The sequence below is a fragment of the Rutilus rutilus genome (assembly GCF_951802725.1).
Source record: "Rutilus rutilus genome assembly, chromosome: 12".
Taxonomy (NCBI): Eukaryota; Metazoa; Chordata; class Actinopteri; order Cypriniformes; family Leuciscidae; genus Rutilus; species Rutilus rutilus.
In genome coordinates this window covers 2560113-2587970 of record NC_140217.1, presented here as the reverse complement: position 1 = coordinate 2587970, position 27858 = coordinate 2560113, and the positions used below count along the sequence as shown (strand labels likewise).

Genomic DNA, 27858 nt, shown 5'->3' with positions numbered 1-27858 from the left:
CGCTACCCCACCTCTGTGCCAATCTGGGACATCTCCACTGTCCTGGAAGCATTGAAGGGTGCCCCGTTTGACCAATCACCAAAGTTAAATTGCCCGTGGTTACAGAATCACCTGCATATCAGGCATATCCATATCATTTAAGTCACGTTATAGCTGTATTTGATGCATATCTTGGTCATGGTTGTCCAGGGAGAGGAACAAGTAATCAAGGATGTTTTTCAAGACCGTGGGATGGAGAATGCATCATTCAGGAACATGTCTGTTAAGGTGGGGTTAAATTAACCTTTATATCAGTTATTTAAAACCTTTTGTCACTTCTTTCACTTGTACTATCCAGTTAAATTGCCCGTGGTTACAGAATCACCTGCATATCAGTTGTGGGTGTCAGTCATTTTTGTTGTGCAGTCATCTCGGACGGTGCTGGAGAAGGAGGTGTGTGATAAAACGAAGAAGCTGAATGCTATGAAACACACCACTGACACACAGAGGCAGCGTTTGGAGGAGTTGAAGCTCCAGTACGAGAGCATGAAGCCCCAGAGCAGAAGCCCTCTGCCTGACAACCAGGAACTAGACGAGGAAAAGGTAGAAACTGTCTTTTTTTCTGTGCATTTTGAATGAACACTGGTGAATCTTACAATTAAAGAACATCATCTCACGCTCTTGTGGCCGGACAATCACTAGGAAGGAACGACCTCATCATGCGCTTCCTTAAATGGGCAATGAGGCCAAACCCTCCGCTACCCCACCTCTGTGCCAATCTGGGACATCTCCACTGTCCTGGAAGCATTGAAGGGTGCCCCGTTTGACCAATCACCAAAGTTAAATTGCCCGTGGTTACAGAATCACCTGCATATCAGGCATATCCATATCATTTAAGTCACGTTATAGCTGTATTTGATGCATATCTTGGTCATGGTTGTCCAGGGAGAGGAACAAGTAATCAAGGATGTTTTTCAAGACCGTGGGATGGAGAATGCATCATTCAGGAACATGTCTGTTAAGGTGGGGTTAAATTAACCTTTATATCAGTTATTTAAAACCTTTTGTCACTTCTTTCACTTGTACTATCCAGTTAAATTGCCCGTGGTTACAGAATCACCTGCATATCAGTTGTGGGTGTCAGTCATTTTTGTTGTGCAGTCATCTCGGACGGTGCTGGAGAAGGAGGTGTGTGATAAAACGAAGAAGCTGAATGCTATGAAACACAACACTGACACACAGAGGCAGCGTTTGGAGGAGTTGAAGCTCCAGTACGAGAGCATGAAGCCCCAGAGCAGAAGCCCTCTGCCTGACAACCAGGAACTAGACGAGGAAAAGGTAGAAACTGTCTTTTTTTCTGTGCATTTTGAATGAACACTGGTGAATCTTACAATTAAAGAACATCATCTCACGCTCTTGTGGCCGGACAATCACTAGGAAGGAACGACCTCATCATGCGCTTCCTTAAATGGGCAATGAGGCCAAACCCTCCGCTACCCCACCTCTGTGCCAATCTGGGACATCTCCACTGTCCTGGAAGCATTGAAGGGTGCCCCGTTTGACCAATCACCAAAGTTAAATTGCCCGTGGTTACAGAATCACCTGCATATCAGGCATATCCATATCATTTAAGTCACGTTATAGCTGTATTTGATGCATATCTTGGTCATGGTTGTCCAGGGAGAGGAACAAGTAATCAAGGATGTTTTTCAAGACCGTGGGATGGAGAATGCATCATTCAGGAACATGTCTGTTAAGGTGGGGTTAAATTAACCTTTATATCAGTTATTTAAAACCTTTTGTCACTTCTTTCACTTGTACTATCCAGTTAAATTGCCCGTGGTTACAGAATCACCTGCATTTCAGTTGTGGGTGACAGTCATTTTTGTTGTGCAGTCATCTCGGACGGTGCTGGAGAAGGAGGTGTGTGATAAAACGAAGAAGCTGAATGCTATGAAACACACCACTGACACACAGAGGCAGCGTTTGGAGGAGTTGAAGCTCCAGTACGAGAGCATGAAGCCCCAGAGCAGAAGCCCTCTGCCTGACAACCAGGAACTAGACGAGGAAAAGGTAGAAACTGTCTTTTTTTCTGTGCATTTTGAATGAACACTGGTGAATCTTACAATTAAAGAACATCATCTCACGCTCTTGTGGCCGGACAATCACTAGGAAGGAACGACCTCATCATGCGCTTCCTTAAATGGGCAATGAGGCCAAACCCTCCGCTACCCCACCTCTGTGCCAATCTGGGACATCTCCACTGTCCTGGAAGCATTGAAGGGTGCCCCGTTTGACCAATCACCAAAGTTAAATTGCCCGTGGTTACAGAATCACCTGCATATCAGGCATATCCATATCATTTAAGTCACGTTATAGCTGTATTTGATGCATATCTTGGTCATGGTTGTCCAGGGAGAGGAACAAGTAATCAAGGATGTTTTTCAAGACCGTGGGATGGAGAATGCATCATTCAGGAACATGTCTGTTAAGGTGGGGTTAAATTAACCTTTATATCAGTTATTTAAAACCTTTTGTCACTTCTTTCACTTGTACTATCCAGTTAAATTGCCCGTGGTTACAGAATCACCTGCATATCAGTTGTGGGTGTCAGTCATTTTTGTTGTGCAGTCATCTCGGACGGTGCTGGAGAAGGAGGTGTGTGATAAAACGAAGAAGCTGAATGCTATGAAACACACCACTGACACACAGAGGCAGCGTTTGGAGGAGTTGAAGCTCCAGTACGAGAGCATGAAGCCCCAGAGCAGAAGCCCTCTGCCTGACAACCAGGAACTAGACGAGGAAAAGGTAGAAACTGTCTTTTTTTCTGTGCATTTTGAATGAACACTGGTGAATCTTACAATTAAAGAATCGTCCAGGTTTCCTCCCAAAATCAAAAGGAAAAAAAGCAGTAAGAATATTGAGCCTTTTTTCCAGTCAAATCATTTTTGTCCCAATTTCTCCTTACTGTAATTTAAAAAATGCCCACAGTTTTATCACCACCATTATTATTATACAATCTAAACAATTCACGAGAATCAGATTTTTTTGCACATGATAATGAGAATTAGAGTAAAGAAGGTAACTCTGCCATAAGTTTCCCTAAGTGGTCATTCTTCCTGTGTAAATTCTCTTCTTCCTTCTCTCAAGTCTTTCTAAATATGTTAGTTCAAGCAAGAAAATGAATAAACTTGTGTGCTTGTTTTATAGAAATTGCGCATTCTGGAAAACCGATTGCAGAAAGTGCAGCTGAACATCATGAAGCAGAGAACATAATGCGAGAATACCTCAAAGTGAAGGACCAACTACAGGTATCTGAGAAAGAACAGATGAACTGGATTCATGTACAGACTGACACAGCACACACACATAAACCCACACAGATGTGTATTATAAAGCATGATACCCCATATATGTGATGGGGAAAATTTAAGCAATCCAATGTATCCAATGACACTCATCCATACCATTCAAAATATATTCTTATTCTTATAATAATAAGAAAGGTTTCTTGAGCACCAAATCAGCATATTAGAATGATTTCGGAAGGGTCATGTGACACAAGCCAAGAGGAATGGCTGCTGAAAATTCAGCTTTGATCACAGGAAAAAATTACATTATAAAATAGATAAAAATAGAAAAGTTATTTTAAATTGTACAGGTGAGCATAAGAGACTTCTTTCATTAAAGGGTTAGTTCAGCTAAAATTTAAAATTCTGTCATTAATTACTCTTCATCTTCTGAACACAAATGAAGATCTTTTTTATGAAATCTGAGAGCTTTCTGTCCCTCCACTGACAGCTGCGCAACTACCACTTTCAAGCCCCAGAAAGGTACTAAAGACATCATTAAAGTAATCTATTAAACATATTAAAGAGTGCTTTGTTTGCAAAACCCCCCCGAAAAACAATTTACCACCTTATTTACAAAATATTAATCTCCAGCATGCGTTCATGCAACAACGTCTGCTTTTGCGTCAGCAGAACACACATGTGCCACGGTGCTCTCGTGAACGCGCAATGGAGATTTATATTTTGTAAATAAAGTGGTAAATTGTATTTTTTTGCGCAAACAAAGCACTCGTGTCGCTTCGTTAAGTTGCGGATAAACCACTGGAGACACATGGATTACTTTAATGATTACTTACTCCCTTTCTGGGGCTTGAAAGTGGTAGTTGCATAGGCTGCCAGTGGAGGGACAGAAAAATATCTTCATTTGTGTTCCAAAGATGAACGAAAGTCTTCTGGGTTTGGAGCCACACGAGGGTGAGTAAATAATGACAGAGTTTGGGTGAACAATCCCTTTAAGAGTAAAACTCTTAGCGACCCCAATCTTTTGAACAGCATGGTAAATAAACATTTATGATTATCCTCTTATTTGTTTCTTCAGGAGGACAGTCTTACATTTCAGCCACAGCTGGACAGGACGGAGGCAGAGATCCACCGGCAGACACAAGTGCTCAAAAAACTGCAGGTCATCAACAGTGACGCTCAATCCTCAAAGGATGCAGCCATGGTAAAGACAAAGCATTTAATAAATGATTAAAATGTATTTTAATGAGTTAATAAAGCAAGCATGCGTGTCAGTGTGCCATGGTAAAGGTTGTGCAAGTAATGCTTCTCGTAAAGGGTAGGGGTGTAACTCCGGTGTCCTTTATCAATCATGGCCTACTAATAAGAATCCTCATGCTTTCAATTGGCTTTATCACTCTCTCTCCTCTCCACCTATAGCTGGTGTGTGGTGAGCGCACTGGCGCCATTGTTCTGACAGTGGATGCTGCACACTGGTGGTGGTTGAGGGGAGAGCGCTCTATAAATGCCTTATTTCATTAAGGTGTGTGTGTGTGTGTGTGTGTGTGTGTGTGTGTGTGTGTGTGTCCAGTCTGAGCTAGGGATGCACCGATCCGATACTCAGTATCGGTATCGGCTCCGATACTGCCATTTTTGGCGGATCGGGTATCGGTCAGACAAGGCCACTCCAAATCCGATATTGTGCGTATACTATTCAGTGTTATTGTTAAGCCCCACAAAAGGCACACAAACATTATAAAGCACCATAAGTTTTCGTGCACAATATTATAAGTGTTCTGAAGCCATTATATAGTATAATGTGAGATATAAATTAATATTTAAGTCGTTAAATTCAAGATCCCGTAAACGTTTCCCTCAGCTGCGCTGTCAGTCATTCTTCATTCAAACAGCGCGTCACGTTCGGTTACAACAGTTAACACAATGAAACTCTCTCCAAGATGATTCAGTGTTACTATTATAATACTTGATCTGTAGATAAAGGTCTATGGTTTCGCATAAAACAACTCTTATCTTGCTGGACTTTATTGCTGTACCTTAATCATGTTACTTTCTACCGGGTGTCTGTTAGATCACAACACTGGAGTAAAGTCAGAGCACTATTTGTTCTTCACGCGCACAGTAACTGAAATTTAAAACTGTTAAAAGAAAATGCTGAATAGACTTTTGCATAGATAGATACTGTACAATACACTACGCATCAATATGTATTTTCTTTGTGTTATAAACTTTTCAATGCGGACTCGACGCGCTGCGCGCTGTGACTCATGTTGCTTCAAGCGCATCATTCTGCGCTCGGGATGCGCATAAGCGCTTTGTGCCGCTCTGTATTGGAGCCTTTCATATCATAATACAGTGACGCAATGAAACAATATCAATAGCCGTTCTTGTTCTGTCCTATCTATTATGTTGCTACCTCATTAAACAGCTGTGCTATACATTTAAAAAATGTCTCAATTTTATTGTAGGCTATAAAATAATTTATATTTTTGATTTTTGTTGTTGGTTTTCATGAATGTATTTTACAACAATACAAAGAGCAATGTGTAAAGTTTTACCAGATTTAGTGTTACACTTATTGTCTCTAATTTGTTCCCCACTAAACATTTTTTTTTCACAAAATGTTCAAATTGTATACAATTATTGTGCACTCGTAATTTTTCTAGACTAAATTTTACTGCTGAATTATCCACTAGTTTATAATAGCATTTATGTCAGATTATGATCATATATTTTTTGTTGTTGTTTTTCTTTTTTCAGTTCTTATTATCAGTTCAACACAGAGTTATAGAAATTCTACTTGATTAAAAAAAAACTGCGCTGGTATCGGTACGGATCGGTATCGGCCGATACTCAGAATTTTTGGTATCGGATCGGTTCTGAAAAAATGGTATCGTTGCATCCCTAGTCTGAGCTGCAGCTTCAGGAGGAGCAGGTGTACAGAGAGCGAAGAGAGCGAGAGAAGAGGATTGCTCAGGCAGAGAGGATGAAGAGAAGAGCGAGCATCGTCCATCACTCTGTGTGTGTTATTCGCATATCTCTCGAACCGTTAGTCCGATGGATTTCAAACTTGACAGGTGTCTCGCTATGGGCACGAGTAAGTGCAGTGCCAAGTTTGACATTGTTTGGATTAGAAATGCAAAAAATATCGGTAAAAGCACACACTGGCTTTTTTCACAGAGAGGGTCGAAGAAAGCAGTGGAGCTTAAGTAGCTTGGAGTTCACTGTGTAGCCTGCTCCCTGAATCGTGTAGTTCAGTGTTCCACATTTATTGTATGTCATTATGTCAGTATCAGTATTTGCTTTCTACCATGCACAAATAAAAAAAGTCACTGAACTTTTGCTGTGTAATTGTAACAATGAGCACTCAAACACACCAAACCAACAATTACTAAAAACACACACAAAAAATGATTTTGCACACAAAAACTTTTGCACGGGCATTTTTGCACTAGTATTAATATGTTGTTTATTTCATGTCCCTTTGCAGTTCCTTGCCGAGATAGCAGCAAATCTGCCCCAGGATAACACGCGCATTCAGTTCCATGAGGCCCAGAAACAGGACTCTTCTGATGGTGAGACACTAGCTCATATCACCATGGAATCTCATTTCTGCCACATAAGAAAAAAAATCATGCTTTGGTGAAATACCAAGTCATAATTATGAGATAAAAAGTCTAAATGTTTTGTCACAATTATGATTTTCTTTCTATAACTTTGTGTTTTAATTTCATCTTTTTATGTTATAATTGACTTTTTATATTTTAATTTAAACTTTTAGTAATTGTGACTTTTCCTGACAATTTAAATTCTTTATGCCATAATTGACTTCTTATCTCATAATTATTGTTTTATGGCAGAAATGGGCTTCATACATGTATCCTATATCTGAATTAAGCTTTTTGGGGCGTGAAGTCACACATTTCAGGGTATTTATATGGTAAAAAAAACCTCCTCAATAAAAAATCCTACTTGATCTTTTTTTTTAATTATTTTTAGCTTGAAAAATATATTTTATCATTCATCAAGGTATAAAGAAAATATGCTATTAGTTTTTACTTGATGGTTACACCACATGACATTTGTTACATTAAAGCTACAATATGCAAGAATTTTCTGCCGCTAGAGGGCGCTACATTCCAAACAACAACGGCGTAGCTTGATGACGATGTGAAGGAGCGTGGAATGATGGGAACTGTCGTTTTAAACTCCACCGTGGATGTAAATCAGTCAGATGGGAATCTAAAATCATGTTAATGGATGAGGCTAAGTTCTTTTTTTATAATGACATGCTTTTTGTGGCGAGGGGGGCGTGGTTCAGCGCGGTCTGTAATGGGAGAGAGAAGAGACGAGCAAGTAGGTCAAGTGCAAATGACGAACACCTGTGTCTTATTGCTGTGATCGGCGTGGAGAGACCGCTTTTAAGCCGCGCGCTTGAACGAGAGAGAGACTGAAGAGAAAATTGGACGCAGAGAAAGAAAACCGGTGGATCTGAGCTCTCATTTTTGAACTGTTTTGTGCTGTCGCGGTTGCCACGGTGAATGCGCGTTGTGCACGACTTTTGTTTGTTTTGTTTTATTTTAATAAAGTACGAGTCCCAGTCACGCCGACCCCTGTCTTCTTCCTTCCTGACTCTTGAACCTCATCACACTTTTATTTCATTAAAATGAATTAACCACAAGAAAAGTAAGGTTTAATACTATATTGGTTATCATAGATGTTACTGTATGTCTAATTCATTGTTGTGATAACGCGGCGCAGTTTTACGTGTTCTAAACAATTGTTGTAAAAGTACATTCGAACATACCCACATCATTTGCCAAAATACTGATTAATCTTTATGTATAACACATGCTATATTTATTTACATGGCCATAAACACCAGACGTGATAAACAATGTCAATAAACTAAACACAAATCTAAAGCAATAATACTTCCCTTACATAAACATAACTATTACCGAATGCTACATTAGGAAAATATAAAATTAAGCATACTTTGTCGACAGAACCAGCTGCAATCGGTAAAGAATAATTGTGTTCCATAACGACTGCAAGAAACAAGCTAACGTTTGTTGCTTGATAGACGCAACAACTACAACTTCCGCATTTGTGCAGGACTCCACGCAGTACGAGCGGAAACCGAGGGTAACGCGGATATGACGCAATTGACTGGCGGCTCCCAGCTCCCCCCTGCTCTAACGCCCCGTTTCCTTGGTTAAAATCGCAATTTTCTCACGATTTAAAAATAGTTGGAAACATTTGGGATATTGTAAGTAATCAACTTAACAAAATATATAACACTGGCCTTGAGATTATGGGATATTTTTATGCAAAATTCTTGCATATTGTACCTTTAAAACAACTTGTTGAACATAAAGCCATTTGAAATCAACACGGATACAAAGATTACATACAGTATATCTAAGAACTTGGCATACTGTATGTGTTTAAACCTTTTTCCCCCATTATACTTCTTTATCTTGGGCACTCTGATTTTCATTTTGCACCAGTGATCACTGGTTTGTGAACTTGGAAAGCTCTTGACCAGGAACGGCCATGTGTTTTTCGATGTACACAGTTCAAAAGCTCCCTCTTATCAAGATGTTCACCTGTGCTCTTCTGATTTAGTTCCATTCCTCAATCTGTACATTGTGTGGAAGTTAAAGCTCACCCTTCTGTTGTACAGAGTGGTGGTGGTTTTGTTAATGTCTCAAAGGCCAGATCACATTTACGTGTGATTGTGTGTGTGTGACTGAGAGACTGGCCTACTGGTACATGGGAACTATGAATGCTGTTGATCCATATGTACAGGGAACAATAACAGAACTATTACGTTTAGCAGACAGAGCTGACACACACCTTACACACCTGCATGTCTTTTCTGTCTACAGATGAGGACGACAGTGGCGATGAAGAGAGTGATGTCATCACCCGTGTGACCCTGAAGCAGCAGTCGCAGTCAATCATTGACCAATCACCAAAAGGAAGACTCGCATTGAAAAGAAGAACAAACTCTGATTAACCTTGATCCATTAGCGCCTGCACTAGGCCATTCGGCTGATATCCTTAATAAGCTTTAACTTTAATAATGTTCGACCAAGGAAAAAAAAAAAAGCTTCTGGGGGCGTGTTTGGCTTGAGGTCATGGTGCAAAGGACCCTAGGTTGAATTTACTCCGAACCATCCCTTTAATTTTATGAAGCGGTGAGAATACTTTCTGTGCACCAAAAAAAAACAAAATGTCAACTTTATTCAATAATTTCTTCCCTTCTGTATCAGTCTCCGACACGCGTTCACGAGAGCACCACGACACATGCTCGACCTCGCGTGCATCTTCCTCTGCTTGTAGGTTATATGTCAGAACGCCAGCTGCTGCGTCATCACCACACACGTGGTGCTCTCGTGAACGCGCGTCAGAGACTGATACATAGCGTAGGTAGTGTATTAGAATGTTTTTGTTTTTTCGTAAAATTGAGTAGAAGCTGCATAAGAAAAATTCAGTAAAAAGTGTCCAGGGATGTTTTCTCTGTAGTTAGTGATTAAGGAAATGTTTTTACATTCAAACGATTCATGCATGAAATGTCTGAGCATTCCTCTCGGTCTCTGGCAGATGAAGGGTCCGACACCACAGCTGCCTCCAGACTCAGAAGAACAAACACTGCAGCTGATGTCTGAGGCTGAGCAGAAACTGATGCTGCTGAAGGAGGAACTACAGTAGATCTGGCAACCATCCTGAAGGAGATAGAGGAAGAGGAGGTGAGGAACAATGATTAGTCAAGTTGCTGTTATTGTATTTGGGCTTGTTGAAGATTTGTAACTAGTGAAACATTGACTGTTTTGTTTACTTTAGGAATATGTCATTTTTTACTTTTTTGGAAGTTGTAAAATAACGCTTGGCTTAGCGAAGGGTCAATTCTCGATTTGGGTGAAGTAAATCCGATAAATAAGCTGGTGCAAGATTACTTAAGGATATATAGACTAGTAGTAATTTTGTAGTCGATTCTATATTGAACAGATAACCAGTGAAGGGATCTCAGAAGCGGTGTCACATGATCACATTTTTTACCTCCCTTCAAGAAATGTGCTGCTGCATTCTGAACAACTTGTAATCGAGAGATTTGACTCTTAGAAACCCCAAAATACAGAGAGTTGCCATAATCTAGCCTGGATGTTATAAAGGCGTGAATAGCAACTTCTAGAGAAGCATTAGATAGGAAAGATTTAATTTTGGAAAAAGAGCGAAGATGAAAAAAAACTAGAGCCCACTACCGAGGCAATTTGCCTATCAAATTGTAAGTCGTTATCAATTACCACACCTAAATTGCGAACTTTTGATGAAATAGTAAAGTTTAAAAGATCAAGGTTAGGTGAATATTGTCGTCTATTTCCGGAGGGGCCAAAAACAATAGCTTCCGATTTATCTAAATTAAAAAAAAAAGGTTTTTATAGGCGTTTTAGGAGTAAATGGGTTAAATTGAATAAAGAGCTCAGTAAAATTGTCTACAGAAAGTTAATATTGCATGACATTACACCCAACTTTGCATGGCCGCTGAATGTTTCTCTCTGTCCACTAGAGAGAGAAAGAAGCGCGTATTTTGAAAGCTCTCAGTCTGTCATCGAGAAGAACAGAGAAACCATCCTTCAGCTGAGACATGAGAATGAAAACCTGCTCAAGAAACTGGCTGAGGTCAGACATTATGAACACACACACACACACACATTACATTGTTAAAACATATCCATATCATTTAAGTCACGTTATAGCTGTATTTGATGCATATCTTGGTTGTTCCAGGGAGAGGAACAAGTAATCAAGGATGTTTTTCAAGACCGTGGGATGGAGAATGCATCATTCAGGAACATGTCTGTTAAGGTGGGGTTAAATTAACCTTTATATCAGTTATTTAAAAACCTTTTGTCACTTCTTTCACTTGTACTATCCAGTTAAATTGCCCGTGGTTACAGAATCACCTGCATATCAGTTGTGGGTGACAGTCATTTTTGTTGTGCAGTCAGCTCAGACGGTGCTGGAGAAGGAGGTGTGTGTTAAAGCGAAGAAGCTGAATGCTATGAAACACACCACTGACACACAGAGGCAGCGTTTGGAGGAGTTGAAGCTCCAGTACGAGAGCATGAAGCCCCAGAGCAGAAGCCCTCTGCCTGACAACCAGGAACTAGACGAGGAAAAGGTAGAAACTGTCTTTTTTTCTGTGCATTTTGAATGAACACTGGTGAATCTTACAATTAAAGAATCGTCCAGGTTTCCTCCCAAAATCAAAAGGAAAAAAAGTATATTGAGCCTTTTTTCCAGTCAAATCATTTTTGTCCCAGTTTCTCCTGGGAAAAAAGAAAATTGTCCTGTCCAAAACCATGCCCACAGTTTTATTATCACCATTATTATTATACAATCTAAACAATTCACGAGAATCCGAATATTTTTTTTTTTTTTTTTTTTTGCACATCATAATGAGAATTACGGGTCCTTGAAATCCTTGAAAGTTTGTGAATCTGAAAAAAAAAATTCAAGGCCCTGGAAAGTTTTTGAAAACAAACATGCATAGATACAGGTCCTTCAAAGTGCTTGAATTTATTTTGTGCAAGAAGTTTTCTGGAAAAAATTCCATATTATTCCCTCAAGTCCGCTAATGTGTTATTTCGCCAACAATTCGTGGCCTATGCCAGAGCATACTAGCTTACTTGATTTACGTTAGTTACGCGCGTTTTTCGCGTTACGTTAAGTGTTTCCCGTTAAGTGCTTTCGCACCAAACTACAACGATGGTACCTCAACGTTTCATGCAAAAGTTAATATCAGATCATTTTAGAATACAGTATAGGATGTACCGAATATTCTTCAGTTTTATGCAAATCAGAAATACAACAAATAGAATATCTGATCTCTGTCATATGGCCAAAAAAAGTTTTTTTGCATAGTTGTTTGACACAAAAAAAAACTGTAACAATGTATCTTACAAGGTAACACGATGTAACCTTGCTCTCACTTGAAATGTGTCCCCACATTAAGTCCTTGAATTTGAAGTTAACCAAGGTGTGGGAACCCTGATTAGAGTAAAGAAGGGAACTCTGCCATAAGTTTCCCTAAGTGGTCATTCTTCCTGTGTAAATTCTCTTCTTCCTTCTCTCAAGTCTTTCTAAATATGTTAGTTCAAGCAAGAAAATGAATGAACTTGTGTGCTTGTTTTATAGAAATTGCGGATTCTGGAAAACCGATTGCAGAAAGTGCAGCTGAACATCATGAAGCAGAGAAAATAATGCGAGAATACCTCAAAGTGAAGGACCAACTACATCTGAGAAAGAACAGATAAACTAGATTCATGTACAGACTGACACAGCACACACACATAAACCCACACAGATGTGTATTATAATATGATACCCCATATATGTGATGGGGAAAATTTAAGCAATCCAATGTATCCAATGACACTCATCCATACCATTCAAAATATATTCTTATTCTTATAATAATAAGAAAGGTTTCTTGAGCACCAAATCAGCATATTAGAATGATTTCGGAAGGGTCATGTGACACAAGCCAAGAGGAATGGCTGCTGAAAATTCAGCTTTGATCACAGGAAAAAATTACATTATAAAATAGATAAAAATAGAAAAGTCATTTTAAATTGTACAGGTGAGCATAAGAGACTTCCTTCATTAAAGGGTTAGTTCAGCTAAAATTTTAAATTCTGTCATTAATTACTCTTCATCTTCTGAACACAAATGAAGATCTTTTTGATGAAATCTGAGAGCTTTCTGTCCCTCCATTGACAGCTACGCAACTACCACTTTCAAGCCCCAGAAAGGTACTAAAGACATCATTAAAGTAATCTATTAAACATATTAAAGAGTGCTTTGTTTGCAAAAATATAAACATAATTTACCACCTTATTTACAAAATATTAATCTCCAGCATGCGTTCATGCAACAACGTCTGCTTTTGCGTCAACACAACACACATGTGCCACGGTGCTCTCGTGAACGCGCAATGGAGATTTATATTTTGTAAATAAAGTGGTAAATTGTGTTTTTTTTGCGCAAACAAAGCACTCGTGTCTCTTCGTTAAGTTGCGGATAAACCACTGGAGACACATGGATTACTTTAATGATTACTTACTCCCTTTCTGGGGCTTGAAAGTGGTAGTTGCATAGGCTGCCAGTGGAGGGACAGAAAAATATCTTCATTTGTGTTCCGAAGATGAACGAAAGTCTTCTGGGTTTGGAGCCACATGAGGGTGAGTAAATAATGACAGAGTTTGGGTGAACAATCCCTTTAAGATTAAAACTCTTAGCGACCCCAATCTTTTGAACAGCATGGTAAATAAACATTTTAAATTATTTTCTTATTTGTTTCTTCAGGAGGACAGTCTTACATTTCAGCCACAGCTGGACAGGACGGAGGCAGAGATCCACCGGCAGACACAAGTGCTCAAAAAACTGCAGGTCATCAACAGTGACGCTCAATCCTCAAAGGATGCAGCCATGGTAAAGACAAAGCATTTAATAAATGATTAAAATGTATTTTAATGAGATAATAAAGCAAGCATACGTGTCAGTGTGCCATGGTAAAGGTTGTGCAAGTAATGCTTCTCGTAAAGGGTAGGGGTGTAACTCCGGTGTCCTGCCCAAACTCCCTCCATTGGCCTTTATCAATCATGGCCTACTAATAAGAATCCTCATGCTTTCAATTGGCTTTATCACTCTCTCTCCTCTCCACCTATAGCTGGTGTGTGGTGAGCGCACTGGCGCCATTGTTCTGACAGTGGATGCTGCACACTGGTGGTGGTTGAGGGGAGAGCGCTCTATAAATGCCTCATTTCATTAAGGTGTGTGTGTGTGTGTGTGCGTGTGTGTGTGTCCAGTCTGAGCTGCAGCTTCAGGAGGAGCAGGTGTACAGAGAGCGAGAGAAAATCCTCTCCCGCTACAAGAAGCAGGAGGAGAAGAGGATTGCTCAGGCAGAGAGGATGAAGAGAAGAGCGAGCATCATCCATCATTCTTCAGCTAACAATGTAATACTCTAATAAGCATAAAAATATGTGTGTCATACTAATAGCACTTCTCATGTGAAGTGCACAGGAGACTGATCTAGATGTTAATAGAGCTTGGTGTTAGCATGCTGCAAAGCTCACAACACACAAATAAAATAGACAATTCAACTATTTATAAGCATATACACTACCGGTCAAAAGCTTGGAATAATTACGATATTGTAAAGTCTCTTATGCTCACCAAAGCTGCATTTATTTGATGAGAAATACAGTAATATTGTGAAATATATTATTACAATTTAAAATAACTTCTATTTAAGTATATAATTTATGCCTGTGATGCAAAGCTATATTTTCAGCATCTTATACAGTCTTCAATGTCACATGATTCTTCAGAAATCATTCTAATATGGATTTGGTGCTCAAGTTACTTTTCTTATTATTATCAATGTTGAAAAATAGCTCCCCGATGAGCTGATCAGCGAGGCCCAGAGCAGTGCCAGCGCAGGAGAAGAAGTGGAGGCCATCTCTCCTTTTGAGGAAGCTTTCCAGCAAATCAAAGAGGCCACTGGAGTCACAGACCCACGGGTGAGGACAGACAACATTCAACTGCTTTCAGTGTGTTAGAGGATAACAGTTTAGGACACAAGGACCAGATGTTTGAAAGAAGACCCCCGAGTCAGAATTATAATGAATTGAAGAAAAGTTTTACTGAAGATAGTTTGCAGTTTCATGAGCAGAAGTTCAGCTTCAAGACTCACACAGTAGTTCGTAGGCCGCCCTGCTTACAGTTATATAGATTACTCCTTGTTAAAGCTGCATTCAGTAACTTCGGGATTTCTTCGCTGTATTCTCGCTTTTTGCTCGCAGGTTTCTCTCTAGAGCTCCCCCCACAGCTTCGGAATAGATATTTGACAACATTGTTGTAAAAACTCGTTGGCTATTCTCAGACACCAGAGGCTAGCAGATCAACGACATCAAAGCAGATGGGGCATTCTTTAAAACGTCTTCTTCATTCGGGTTCGAACAGCGTGAGGGAGCGCAATAATGACGGCATTTTAGCAGATTTCTTTTGGCCGTAAAGCAATTGTTTACATCGCGAGACCTGATATCACGCGAGACTTCCTCCCCAAAGTTGCAAGTGCGTATTTCCGCTCACGACCACCATTCAACCCGAAATAAGTAATATAACCATTCCAATGACTCCGAAGCTGTTCAGTTAAGGTAAAAAAGTTACTTAGTTCACCTTTAAGCAATGTTAATTCTGTTCTTGTGTTAAGCAATGTGTATTCCTGATTTCTCTTGTAATAGGAAATAGTGGGCCGGTTAATCTCTCAGGGAAAAACACAGGAACATTTGGAGAAGATGAAGGCAGAAAATGAGAGAATGCTGCTTCAACTAAAGGAAGAGAGGAATGCACTTCAAACTCAGCTTCAGGATATGAAACACTCAGGAGAAACTGAACTCTCAAGGTAAGAGCAGACATTGTAGACCGTGTGAATAATAGTGCTATGATATCACTTCACATGCTCTGTTATTGTGACTGAATAATAACAACATTATTGTCCTCAGTCAGCTCTCTAATTCTCTTCGGTGCTTGTGTTTGGTTGTTTAGCAGCCAACAGGTTTGTGAGCTTCAGCAGCAGCTTGAGCAGACGCAGCAGCGCCGTGATGCAGCTAAAGATCGTCTGGACGGACTCAAACATACACTCAACACTGTCAAAGCAGGAGTGAAGCGCCTCAGTGACAAACTTCAGCACATACCACTGGTACTAATGAATCTTGTCAAATACATAAACCCCCTGGTTTCACAGACAAGGCTTAAGCCGAGTCCCAGACTAAAATGCAAATGTTTTTACATTCAAACGATGCATGCATGAAATGTCTGAGCATTCCTCTCGGTCTCTGGCAGATGAAGGGTCCGACACCACAGCTGCCTCCAGACTCAGAAGAACAAACACTGCAGCTGATGTCTGAGGCTGAGCAGAAACTGATGCTGCTGAAGGAGGAACTACAGGGCAAAGATCTGGCAACCATCCTGAAGGAGATAGAGGAAGAGGAGGTGAGGAACAATGATTAGTCAAGTTGCTGTTATTGTATTTGGGCTTGTTGAAGATTTGTAACTAGTGAAACATTGACTGTTTTGTTTACTTTAGGAATATATGTCATTTTTTACTTTTTTGGAAGTTGTAAAATAACGCTGACTAATATTACTATGTTGTTTATTTCATGTCCCTTTGCAGTTCCCTCGTCTCGGTTACTAATGTAACCTCAGTTCCCTGAGATGAGGGAACGAGTATTGTGTAAGGCTAGCTTACGCTATGGGAAAACTCCTTTTCTCGAGAATATTGAGGCCAAATCTTTAAAACGCAGTGCAGCTGCACAGCATACACAGATGAACGGCGAGTACGGTCATTAGCTGCATTTTGAATGAACACTGGTGAATCTTACAATTAAAGAATCGTCCAGGTTTCCTCCCAAAATCAAAAGGGAAAAAAAGCAGTAAGAATATTGAGCCTTTTTTCCAGTCAAATCATTTTTGTCCCAATTTCTCCTTACTGTAATTTAAAAAATGCCCCCAGTTTTATCACCACCATTATTATTATTATTATACAATCTAAACAATTCACGAGAATCAGATTTTTTTGCACATCATAATGAGAATTAGAGTAAAGAAGGGATCTCTGCCATAAGTTTCCCTAAGTGGTCATTCTTCCTGTGTAAATTCTCTTCTTCCTTCTCTCAAGTCTTTCGTCTTCCCCTCTGTCTTGATTAGTGGGAAGCAGAGTGTTTACCCACCCTGTATTGATGAGCACAATTAAAGGGATAGTTCACCCAAAAATGAAAATGCTGTCATCATTTACTCACCCTCATGTTGTTCCAAACCTGTATGGCCTCGCCGTCCACATTGATGAGATTTTATAACCTGGAATTGGTTTGTGCGTCTGAGCCGCCTCGCCTTAGATTCGAGCAGTTGCTGCAGCACAGCTAATGACCGTACTCGCCGTTCATCTGTGTATGCTGTGCAGCTGCACTGCGTTTTAAAGATTTGGCCTCAATATTCTCGAGAAAAGGAGTTTTCCCATAGCGTAAGCTAGCCGTAAGCAATACGAGAGACCTCTCGAAAGGGAACTACCCCAGTACAACACATGCATTCAGTTCCATGAGGCCCAGAAACAGGACTCTTCTGATGGTGAGACACTAGCTCATATCACCATGGAATCTCATTTCTGCCACATAAGGAAAAAAATAATAAAACCTGCGCCTGGACGTGATGACAGCGCAGTACTGAAGTGTCCACCAGTCTCTCCGGTTCCTGAAGTGAGGTGGACCCCGGCCGTATCCAGATCAGATGGTGGATCTGCACCTGGACCCAAACATGACGCATCCCTGAAGTGCCAGCCTCATCAGCCCTGTGAAGGCCTCATCGACACGACCAATCTGACCTCTGACCTGTAACGCTGCCTGGATCATAATCATACACTGTTCGCTCGTTGGCCAGAGGAGAACTGGCCCCCGACTGAGTCTGGGTTCTCCCAAGGTTTTTTTCTCCATTCTGTCACTGATGGAGTTTTGGTTCCTTGCCACTGTTGCCTTGGCTTTTGGCTTGCTTAGTTGGGGACATTTAATATTCAACAACATTATTGATCTGCCTTATTTAGGGTGGACGATGATGCAATTTTCTTCTAGAAACAAACTTTGTTGTATTATTTTCATGTTATCACTGTGAAGCTGCTTTGATACAATCTGTGTTGTAAAAAGCGCTATATAAATTAAGATGACTTGACTTGACTTGACCATGGTCTCAGGAGGAGATGCTAGGATTCACTTTTATTTTCCTTTATTCATTTTCACACAATGCTGTCCTTTAAGGAATGGATTCTTGAGGTGACCAAATCAAATAAAGTTCAGTGATTCAACAAATGTTGTGTTGTGTGTTAATAATGACAAACCTAGATTATTATTTTCAACATTTTTAGCTTAAATGCAGATGAGTTAAGTTTAGTAGTCAAACATAATGAAATCAACTAATGAGCTAAATATACTTGCGATCCTATTCGCAATCTCCACAAAACAACAAAAGATAATATAATAATGTGATTAGGTTGTTTCAGAGAATTGAGGTTGCTTCATTGTATTGAGACTATAACCCTACGCTCCACAAACAGGACTGGGTGAGTGAGTGCATTTTCTGAGCTGAACCTGAACCGCTTCAACACGTCGAGTTGTTTTTGATTCGGTGTATTTTAAGGAATCAAACGAGTGGATTGAACTCACTCATTAAGACAGTGACTTTCTGCCACCTGGTGTCTGTTTTAGTTTCATATTAAACGTAGGCCTACGCCTATCACTTCATTGATTCCATCATGTCATATTTATGTCTTCAAAATGTAAAACACTTCGTAATATTTTTATGCACTTGTAGGCTATTTGCTGTGTAAATGCATTAAGATCTCTTCTGTATTGATGGCTCTGATGAAGCTCTGGTTGGATTTTAGTGGTAGGCTAACTGCCCTAAAGTCTTATCCTCTAACTGAATTTATCGATGTGGATTAACGTGACGTTCATACATTTAATAAGGTTGCCCCTGGACATGAGTTTATGGAGGTAGGCTAAAGACTACCACCGCTTAATAGAATAAAAAAAAAAATTCTGTTGCTGTCAGTTGGAAATTAGGCTACATTAAAATGCAATGGTCTCGTTTCAAAAGCATTGGTCAATATGCTTGCGTCGACTTCACTGTAGTGTGCCCTGCTTCCTTTCCGTGAGTTCTGACCGAAAAATGGAAAATATCAAGCTCTTCCGTTTCTGAGTCCCTGTTTCATGTTTGTTAGCCCAGGACATTTTACAAATCCAGACCAAACGATGTTCTACGGCCATGTCCGGAATAAAGAGTAGCCTATCCATGTCACACACAGTAAGATTTAGGATTTTGACCACTTATTGTATTTCGCCACAGGGTGTCACTGTGGCCTCAACCCTTCGCCTTCGCTTACTCTGAGCTCGATTGCTATGTCTGAGGTAAACCACGCCCTCCTCATTACCCTACGCAGGAAGAAATGAATAAATAAATAAATGTAGAAATGAATAAATGTAGAAATAAATAAAATAATAAATAAAGAAATATGGAAATATATATATATATACATAAATAAGGAAATACATGTATACATAATTATTTATTTTCGTTTTTTTTTGCTTTTCTATGTATATTTATTTATTTATTTATTTATTTGTTCTTTTTTACATTTATTTGTATATTTATTTCTGTATTTTTTTTTTTTATATTGGCAGCTTTGGAATTCCATACTTTACACTCAGTGACTCAGAGACGAATGCGAGGGGGAGATTACTCGCGACTGCCGGCAGATTTGAAAGATTGCTGATGGATGATCTCGCCTATATTCGAGGACATGTAGCAGAGTCGCCAAGGAAGCGAAAGAGAGACTTAAAACATCAACGCGACAGGCAAATCAGCAAGACCAAAGTCAATATTGGAGTAACTTTTCCCAGATGGAAAGAGCTCATGAGGAGCAAAGATTTTAAAACGGACGCCGAAGTTGCCTGCTTTCTTCTCGGCAGGTAATCCAACCTATTTGTGTAAATTTGAAGTTTTATAGTTGCTTGTCTAACCATAGCATGGTTGTGCATAACACCAGAACGACCTCTAGTATAACTTGCGTTACTTTTCTGTGCTGTGCTGAAACGCTTCTGTGTATTTTCATCTCTGTCTTTTCCAAGTCAGATTTATTTGAGTAGCTCTTCTCACAATTCACATTGTTTCAAATGTTTTTAGCAGATTCTAGTTTAGTTAAAGCAAACCAACCAGCTTCAATTGCAACATTACAAACACTGATTTGACCCGAAAAGTATTTGAAAATCTGACAGAGCAGGATGGTGTACGTAACATTTAATGAGAGAAAGAACTACAATCCCATGAAGCACTGCAAATGATAATTAAAATAAAAAGTATAAAGAGTCTTGTCTGGATTATGGCGTTTGCAGTGGTTCATGGAGGAAAACGGGCGCAAAATAGTTTATTTGGTGTGATTTGCTCGTTTCGAGTCCCTGATTGGTGGAGATTTAGTTTGCAGAATCATGGGTAATGTAGTTTTTCATGACTGTTTAAGAAATAAGTGAACTAAAGTGCACTGATGAAGCCTATACCATCAATTAACAACCTCGCAGCTCACAGTAGGTCTGTCTTTAATGATTGATGTTATCATAAAAAATCAATTTTCCTTAGACTGTAAACATTTTTTGTTGGTTTAAATTAAAAAAGTAAGTTTATTGAAATTAAACATTTGAGTTAATACAATGAAAGAGATTTTGGTTAAATCAACAGAAACTCAATCTATTATGTTATCTGAACTAAATTAATTATCTAAGTTGATTTGACAAAAGAAAAAAGTTGTGATAAATCATGAAAATATTTTTTTTTACAGTGTTGGAGAATGTCTGTGTTTTACATCATGACTCTTCCTCTATTGCAGTGAAGCCCCGCCCACTCACCTGTCAATCAACAGTCTCTAACTCTGCCTGTTACAAGCAGCATTAGAGGAAATAACTGAATAACACTACATGCTTTTATTGTATGGAAGATTAAAAACAAGTCAGAGACAGACTGTATGAATAATAATGACTGTATGAATAATAATGAGAGAAATTAGAGGTTCTGTCCAGATATCAGTCTGATAACACGAGCAGCTGACTCAGTTTTATTCTTGCAGAAGCACAAACCCTTTCTGAGATGAAGGACATGAATATTACATGACAGTGTGAAGAGTGTGTGTGTGTGTGTGTGTGTGTGTGTGTGTGTGTGTGTGTGTGTGTGTGTGTGTGTGTGTGTGTGTGTGTGTGTGTGTGTGTGTGTGTTTGTCACGCTCAGGATTTCTCTTTGAGAGTTTAACCAAAGCGTTTCAGATTAGTGTGTGTAGGCTGAATCTTTAAAATGTGAGCTGTCATTTAAAGCATCACACACACAGAGACTGCAGCAGTGTAACACACACACACACACACACACACACACACACACACACACACACACACACACACACACACACACACACACACACACACACACACACAAGCTCTTGAAACCCCGCCCTCTGCAGCAGCTCATTTGCATTTAAAGGGCCGCAAACCCTCAAAAAGTGACAACTTTAACATGCTATATAAAAATATCTGTGGTGTTTTGTGCTAAAACTTCACACACACACACACACACACACACACACACACACTCTGGGGACATCAGAGATATATTTTACATCTTGTGAAAAGGGCATTTTACCACCCTATTCTGTCCTCTGCATGTGTGTGCGTTGGGCATGCATATACAGAGAGCTAAACATAGTATAACGTGATGAAGAGGCTTCAATGACCACTCAGAGGTTGTCAATGTTCTTCTTTACTTGAGTGTAATCATGTTGTTTCTCTCAATGTTACATTATTTTGTGAAACTGAAAAAGAAATACAAAAATGCTTATTTAAATATAAAGAAACAATATACAAAAACTATATACATTTTAATATGATACAGACACAAAGTATATAAAATAACAATTATATTCGATAAACTTACAAGCAAAGCTTCTCTGGACTTCACACAACAAACTGGAATCGGAAGTAAAGAGCACGCGGTCTCTCTGCTGCGCAGAACTGGAAAATGGCTGCTGAGCTTTGCGTGATTGTCGCTATTAAGCATAACAAATAAAGTTTTTCCAAGAGAAGTTTAACTAAACCTATGGCAAACAGTGCCATCTAGTGGCGAAGAATGATTAATGTTAGACATGACATAATACTCCCTGTCTGGTATTAAAGGAACACTCCACCGTTTTTTGAAATAGGGCTTATTCACCTTCTTTCCCACATTTAGATAGGTGGTCAAATGCATTTTTGTCTCAGTGCATGCATTGTTTTAGTTTGACAGGGTCGGCGCTAGCTTAGCTTAGCTTAATGAATGGAATCCTTTGTTGCCAGCTAGCATGTCCTGAGTAAAAAAAAAAAAAAACACCTAATTACTTCTTGTGGCCTGCATATTCACAACAAGTACAAATAGCGATGCAGATTAACACTAGGCAATTTCCTAGGCAGATATTGACTTGGGACTATATTAGGGGGAAGCCCAGGCGAAGCACTGCTACTTGGGCGCAGAGATATCATGCAACACATGAAATCCCACGACTTCCGTCAACATACCGGCGTGAATAGTAGCTGGCTATTTTTCCTACAGTACGTGAATGGCAATGAACATGGCTGATTTTGTGAGAGACGAAGAGGGTGACTTCTCAGACAGTCAAGATCCAGAGCCAGAACCATACCTGAGTTTTCAGAAGACGAGCTGCGTGCTTTGGAAATAGAATGACAGGAGGAGGTGGTTGCGATCGCTCAACAGCCTGAGGACGTGAGCATGAGAGCCAACACGAACTGGTGGTGTAAATGTGGGGGAATATGCCAATCTATCCCGACTGAAATAGTGTCTGTGCTGTGGAGAGTGGGACAAGTTACTGCCAGCGATGACCAGGCTCAACGCGTCAGATCAAGATGAGCGTGCCCGCAGTTGTGTCACAGCTACCGAGGATTTCACGGCGTTGATCCATCCTGCAGTAACTTTTACTCTATTTTTTTTTTCCTGGTGTGATAAAGTGAACTGGAAAAAACGCCCCACGCCGAACAGACCAAATGGACAGCTGTCCACAGAGTAAGTGATTATTTTAAACATGACGCATGTATATATCGACCCATATTATACCTGTATTCACATTCACATATTATACCACATATTCACATTTCATGTGTTGCGTGATATCTCTGCGCCCAAGTAGTAGTGCTTCGCATAAAAACAGCAGTGCTTCGCCTGTGCTTCCCCCTAATATAGTCCCAAGTCAATATCTGTCTAAGAAATCACCTAGTGTTAATCTGCATCGCTATTCGTACTTGTTGTGAATATGCAGGCCACAAGAAGTAATTAGTTTTTTTTTTTGTTTTTTTTCACTTTTACTCAGCCCATGCTAGCTGGCAACAAAGGATTCCATTCATTGTGCTAAGCTAAGCTAGCGCCGACCCTGTGAAACTAAAACAACGCATGCACTGAGACAAAAATGCATTTGCCCACCTATCTAAATGTAGGAAAAAAGGTGAATAAGTCCTTTATGTGTTCCTTTAAGCATAATGCCATTCTTGAATTCTCAGCAAGTGAATACATATTCACAGGGTAACTTTAACACATAAGCAAAACAACCTCTGTAATAGGCCTTAAGAATGTCTTAGCAGTACCACTCTTAGAGACTTTCAGTTCCAGTTTTCTGACTCTGGTCACCAAAGCTATTTTTGGCACTGATGGCAAAGCCATTGGCCATTCGTTCCTTTTCACCTAATTAGATTAGATTAGATTAGATTCAACTTTATTGTCATTACACAAGTACAGGTACAAGGCAACGAAATGCAGTTTAGGTCTAACCAGAAGTGCAATAGCAGCAAGTGCAGGATATACAGTGGTTCCATAAGTGCAGAACATGGATATGTACTGAATAAATATAGAGTTGAATACTATTATAAACAAAAATTTACAGATAGATTGTCCTATGAATATAATATACAGATAACTATTACTGTGAACAGAGTTTACAGCTAGATATGTACTGAATATAATAATATACAGATGGCTATTACTATAAACAGAATGTTTACAGATAGATATGTACTGAATATAATATACAGATGGCTGTTACTATAAACAGAATTTTACAGATAGATATGTACTATGAATATATATACAGATGGCTGTTACTATAAACAGAATGTGAGCATAATATACAGATGGCTATTACTATAAACAGAATTTAACAAATAGATATATGTATAAGTTAGGCTAATGAGCAGTATAACAATGGATTTAAAGTAGTGCAAATAAAGTTTGGACAGAAGCTATCCGAGTGAAAGTGCAGTGGAAAGTAATTGCATATTACAGTTAAGGTACGATATTGCAATGTATATATAAACAGTCGGTACTGTAAATAAACAGTCGGCAGTGCAAATGAGCATATTCCAGTCAAGGTAGTAGTGCAAGATGCATATGTAAACAGTTGTTACTGTAATAACAGTCAGCAGTGCAAATGAACATTATAGTATTGCAAATAACAAAATGGAGGCAGGTGTGAGGAGGGAGAGGAGAGTCAATCAGTATATGAGGGGAGTGGGATCAATGAGGGTTAGAGTTTAATAAAGAGACAGCTCTGGGGAAAAAACTGTTCTTTAGTCTGCTGGTCCTGGTCCGGAGGCACCTGAAACGCCTGCCGGAGGGCAGGAGAGAAAACAGTCTGTGGGCTGGGTGAGAGGAGTCCTTAAGGATGCTGCGAGCTCGATGCAGACAGCGTTTCCTCTGGATGTGCTCGATGGCAGGTAGTGGAGTCCCAGTGATGCGCTGGGCGGTTTTCACCACCCGCTGCAGTGCCTTGCGCTCTGCAACAGAACAGCTCCCATACCACACTGTAGCACAGTTGGTCAGGATGCTTTCTATTGCACAGCGATAGAAGTTCACCAGGATAGTGGAGGAAAGCTGATTCTTCCTCAGTGTCCTCAGGAAGAAAAGGCGCTGGTGAGCCTTCTTGACCAGGCTGGAGGTGTTGGTTGTCCAGGTCATGTCCGCCGAGATGTGGATCCCCAGGAACTTGAAACTGGAGACACGCTCAACAGCCATTCCATTGATGTGGATGGTGTCGTGTGTGCCTCTTGACACTTTCCTGAAGTCCACGATGAGCTCCTTCGTTTTGGTGGTGTTGAGGAGCTGGTTATTTTCGGTGCACCATGTGGCCAGGTGCTTGATCTCCTCCCTATAGGCAGTCTCATCGTTGTTGCTGATGAGACCAATCACCGTAGTGTCGTCCGCAAACTTGACGATGGAATTAGATCCGTACACAGGCTTGCAGTCGGAGGTGAAGAGGGAGTAGAGGAACGGGCTTAGCACACAGCCCTGTGGTACACCAGTGTTGAGTGTGATGGATGTGGAGCAGTTGGAGCCTGATCGAACATTCTGGGGTCTGTTGGTCAAGAAGTCCAAAATCCAGTTGCACATGGAGGTGTTGAAGCCCAGGTCTCCAAGTTTGGCTATTAACTTAGTTGGGATGACAGTGTTGAATGCTGAGCTGAAGTCAACAAACAGCATGCGTGCATAAGTGTTCTTATTGTCCAGATGTGTGAGCACAGAGTGCAGTGCCATGGAGACTGCATCCTCTGTGCTCCTATTGCTACGGTAGGCAAACTGGTGTGAGTCCAATGTGGATGGTAGAGAGTCTTTTAGGTGTGCCAGGACCAGCCGCTCAAAGCACTTCATTACGATGGGTGTGAGTGCTACAGGGCGGTAGTCATTAAGGCACTTCGGGCTGGAGTGTTTTGGCACTGGCACAATGGAAGTGCATTTAAAGCATGTTGGTACAGCTGCTTGGGCAAGAGACAGGTTGAAAATGTCTGTAAAAACCCCAGCGAGCTGCTCCGCACATGCCCTGAGTACGCGTCCAGGGATGTTGTCTGGTCCAGCAGCCTTGTGCGCGCTGATCCTGCTCAGTGCATTGCAGACATCTGTGGAGGAGAGTGTGATCGGTGGGTGGTCAGCTGAGGATTTGAGCTTGGTGGCAGTTTCTCTGTTGTCTCTTTCAAAGCGAGCATAAAAGTCATTTAGCTCGTTCAGGAAGTTGACATCAGTGGCTGCGGGGGTGGAGTGAGAGGGTTTGTAGTCACTGATGGCCTGAATGCCCTGCCACATGCGCCGAGGGTCAGCGTTGGAAAAGTGTCCCTCTATCTTAAGCTTGTAGCAGTGCTTGGCCTCTTTGATGCCCCTTTTCAGATTTGCTCTGGATGTGCTATAGGCTTGTGCATCTCCTGATCTGAAGGCAGTATTGCGTGTCTTCAATAGGAGTCGCACTTCCCTGTTCATCCATGGCTTCTGATTTGGGTATGTGGTGATCTGCTTCTGGGTTGTAACACTGTCAATGGTGGTATTAATATAATCCAGTACAGAGGAGGTGTAGCAGTCAATGTCCGTGTGAGAGCCACTGGTGGCTTGAGAAGCAAACATACTCCAGTCTGTGTGTAGAAACCTTTCCTGGAGTGAGAAATCTGCCCCCGCAGGCCACACCTTGATGGTCTTCACTGATGGCTTCACGCGATTGATCAGAGGTGCATATTTGGGGGTGAGGAACAAAGAAAGGTGATCTGACTGTCCCAAGTGGGGGAGGGGTGTCGCGACGTAAGCTTCAGCCATGTTTGTGTAAACATGGTCTAAGGTTTTGTTTCCTCTGGTGTGACAGGAAACATGCTGGTGAAATTTCGGTAGCACAGACTTTAAGTTTGAATGATTAAAATCACCCGCAACAATAAACGCAGCTTCCGGGTGAACGGTCTGTTGTTTACTGATGGCTGCGTGAAGTTCTTTCATAGCAAACTTGGCATCAGCATCCGGGGGAATATAGGCTGCAGTTATAATAGTGGAAGTGAACTCCCGCGGTAGATAAAACGGTCTACATTTAACCATGAGAAACTCAAGGTTAGCTGAACAATGTCTCCCAACAATAGCAGAGTTTGTGCACCAAGCTTTGTTAATGTAAATGCACAATCCACCACCTCTGGTCTTACCGGAGCCATCTAATGTTCTATCCGCCCGGAATGTATGGCGTCCCGCTAGCTCAATAGCGTTGTCCGGTATTCCGCTGTTTAACCATGTTTCCGTGAAAATTAGAACATTACAGTTCAAAAGTCTCTTGCTGTATGTGATGTTGAGTCGAATCTCCTCCATTTTGTTCAACAGCGACCGTACATTGGCAAGGAAAATGCTGGGTAAAGAGAGCCGGTGTGGTGTTAGCTTTAGCTTAGCTCTTAGTCCTCCGCGCTTCCCCCGCCTTTGTTTACGATCTCGCCGGCGCCTGCGAGCACTTCCGCCCGGCCGGGCAGAGTGCATAGCCTCGGGTGATCTGGCGATCTCAGGAAGGAGTCGAAGGTTGTCCATAAAACTGTCGGAAATTCGCAAACCAATATCCAAAAGCTCACCTTGGGTGTACGATGTTAAGGCACAACTGTTCTGGACGAACAGACCCGAAATGAGCAAGAAAAATACTGCTAAATTACAGAATCTGGAGAGACCGCGAGCCTCGCGATGTACTCGCGCCGCCATCTTGGATCTTTGGATCTCTAATCATCTTTCATGAGGACCAGGGGCCTCATGTACAAAGACTTGCGTTGAATTCATACTAAAACATTGTGTACGGACAAAGCTGTAAATGTGCGTGCGCACAAAAAGTGCCAATTAGCACTGGTTAAAATGTATAAGGCAGGAACAAGATATTTATTAATAATACACAGTTTAAATATCACAAATATCAAATTTTATTTTCATTTGTGTCCTATGCTGGCTAATTACGACGTTTAACCTGTTATCATAACACTGAACAACTAAACAGTGTGTGACCTATAGAGCTCTATCGGGGGTACAGTAGATGTGTCTGTGGGTGGTGTGGCGCAATGGATAAGACACATGCCTTTGGTGTGAGAGACCCGGGTTCGAATCCACT

General features: G+C 40.6%; 3 protein-coding genes across 3 annotated transcripts in view; 2 read left to right on the top strand and 1 right to left on the bottom strand.

Annotated features, from left to right (window-relative positions):
• The window catches only part of LOC311300695 (uncharacterized protein), a 283730-nt gene extending 256264 nt beyond the window's left edge, over positions 1-27466 (bottom strand). The window contains exon 1 of the mRNA XM_084425141.1: positions 23670-27466. Coding sequence (XP_084281267.1) covers positions 24498-27461 — 2964 coding nt within the window. The 5' untranslated portion in view covers positions 27462-27466 and the 3' untranslated portion in view covers positions 23670-24497. The remainder of the gene's footprint in view (positions 1-23669) is intronic.
• LOC311300703 (uncharacterized protein) lies at positions 399-10959 on the top strand. Its single transcript, XM_084425156.1, has 10 exons — positions 399-1737; positions 1876-2052; positions 2152-2472; positions 2594-2787; positions 3190-3290; positions 4369-4494; positions 6778-6862; positions 9182-9493; positions 9900-10045; positions 10864-10959. The coding sequence occupies exons 5-8, from the start codon at positions 3255-3257 to the stop codon at positions 9310-9312; spliced, it is 378 nt and encodes a 125-aa protein (XP_084281282.1). The 5' UTR covers positions 399-1737; positions 1876-2052; positions 2152-2472; positions 2594-2787; positions 3190-3254; the 3' UTR covers positions 9313-9493; positions 9900-10045; positions 10864-10959.
• On the top strand, positions 10754-18217 carry LOC311301258 (outer dynein arm-docking complex subunit 3-like; the record flags this gene model as incomplete). Its single annotated transcript, XM_084426229.1, has 11 exons — positions 10754-10757; positions 10864-10976; positions 11085-11162; positions 11302-11478; positions 13665-13790; positions 14168-14314; positions 14756-14881; positions 15605-15765; positions 15909-16062; positions 16206-16355; positions 16537-18217. 11 exons carry the CDS (start codon positions 10754-10756, stop codon positions 16555-16557), a joined length of 1257 nt encoding a protein of 418 aa, XP_084282355.1. The 3' UTR covers positions 16558-18217.
• Positions 27467-27858: the final 392 nt, after the last annotated feature.

Excerpts from the sequence above, each read along its gene's own strand:
- LOC311300703 (XM_084425156.1), top strand. The coding sequence starts at position 3,255 with ATGCGAGAATACCTCAAAGTGAAGGACCAACTACAG. Across the intron at positions 3,291-4,368 it reads AAGTGAAGGACCAACTACAG|GAGGACAGTCTTACATTTCA; the intron begins GTATCTGAGAAA and ends TTGTTTCTTCAG. Across the intron at positions 4,495-6,777 it reads CCTCAAAGGATGCAGCCATG|TTCCTTGCCGAGATAGCAGC; the intron begins GTAAAGACAAAG and ends GTCCCTTTGCAG.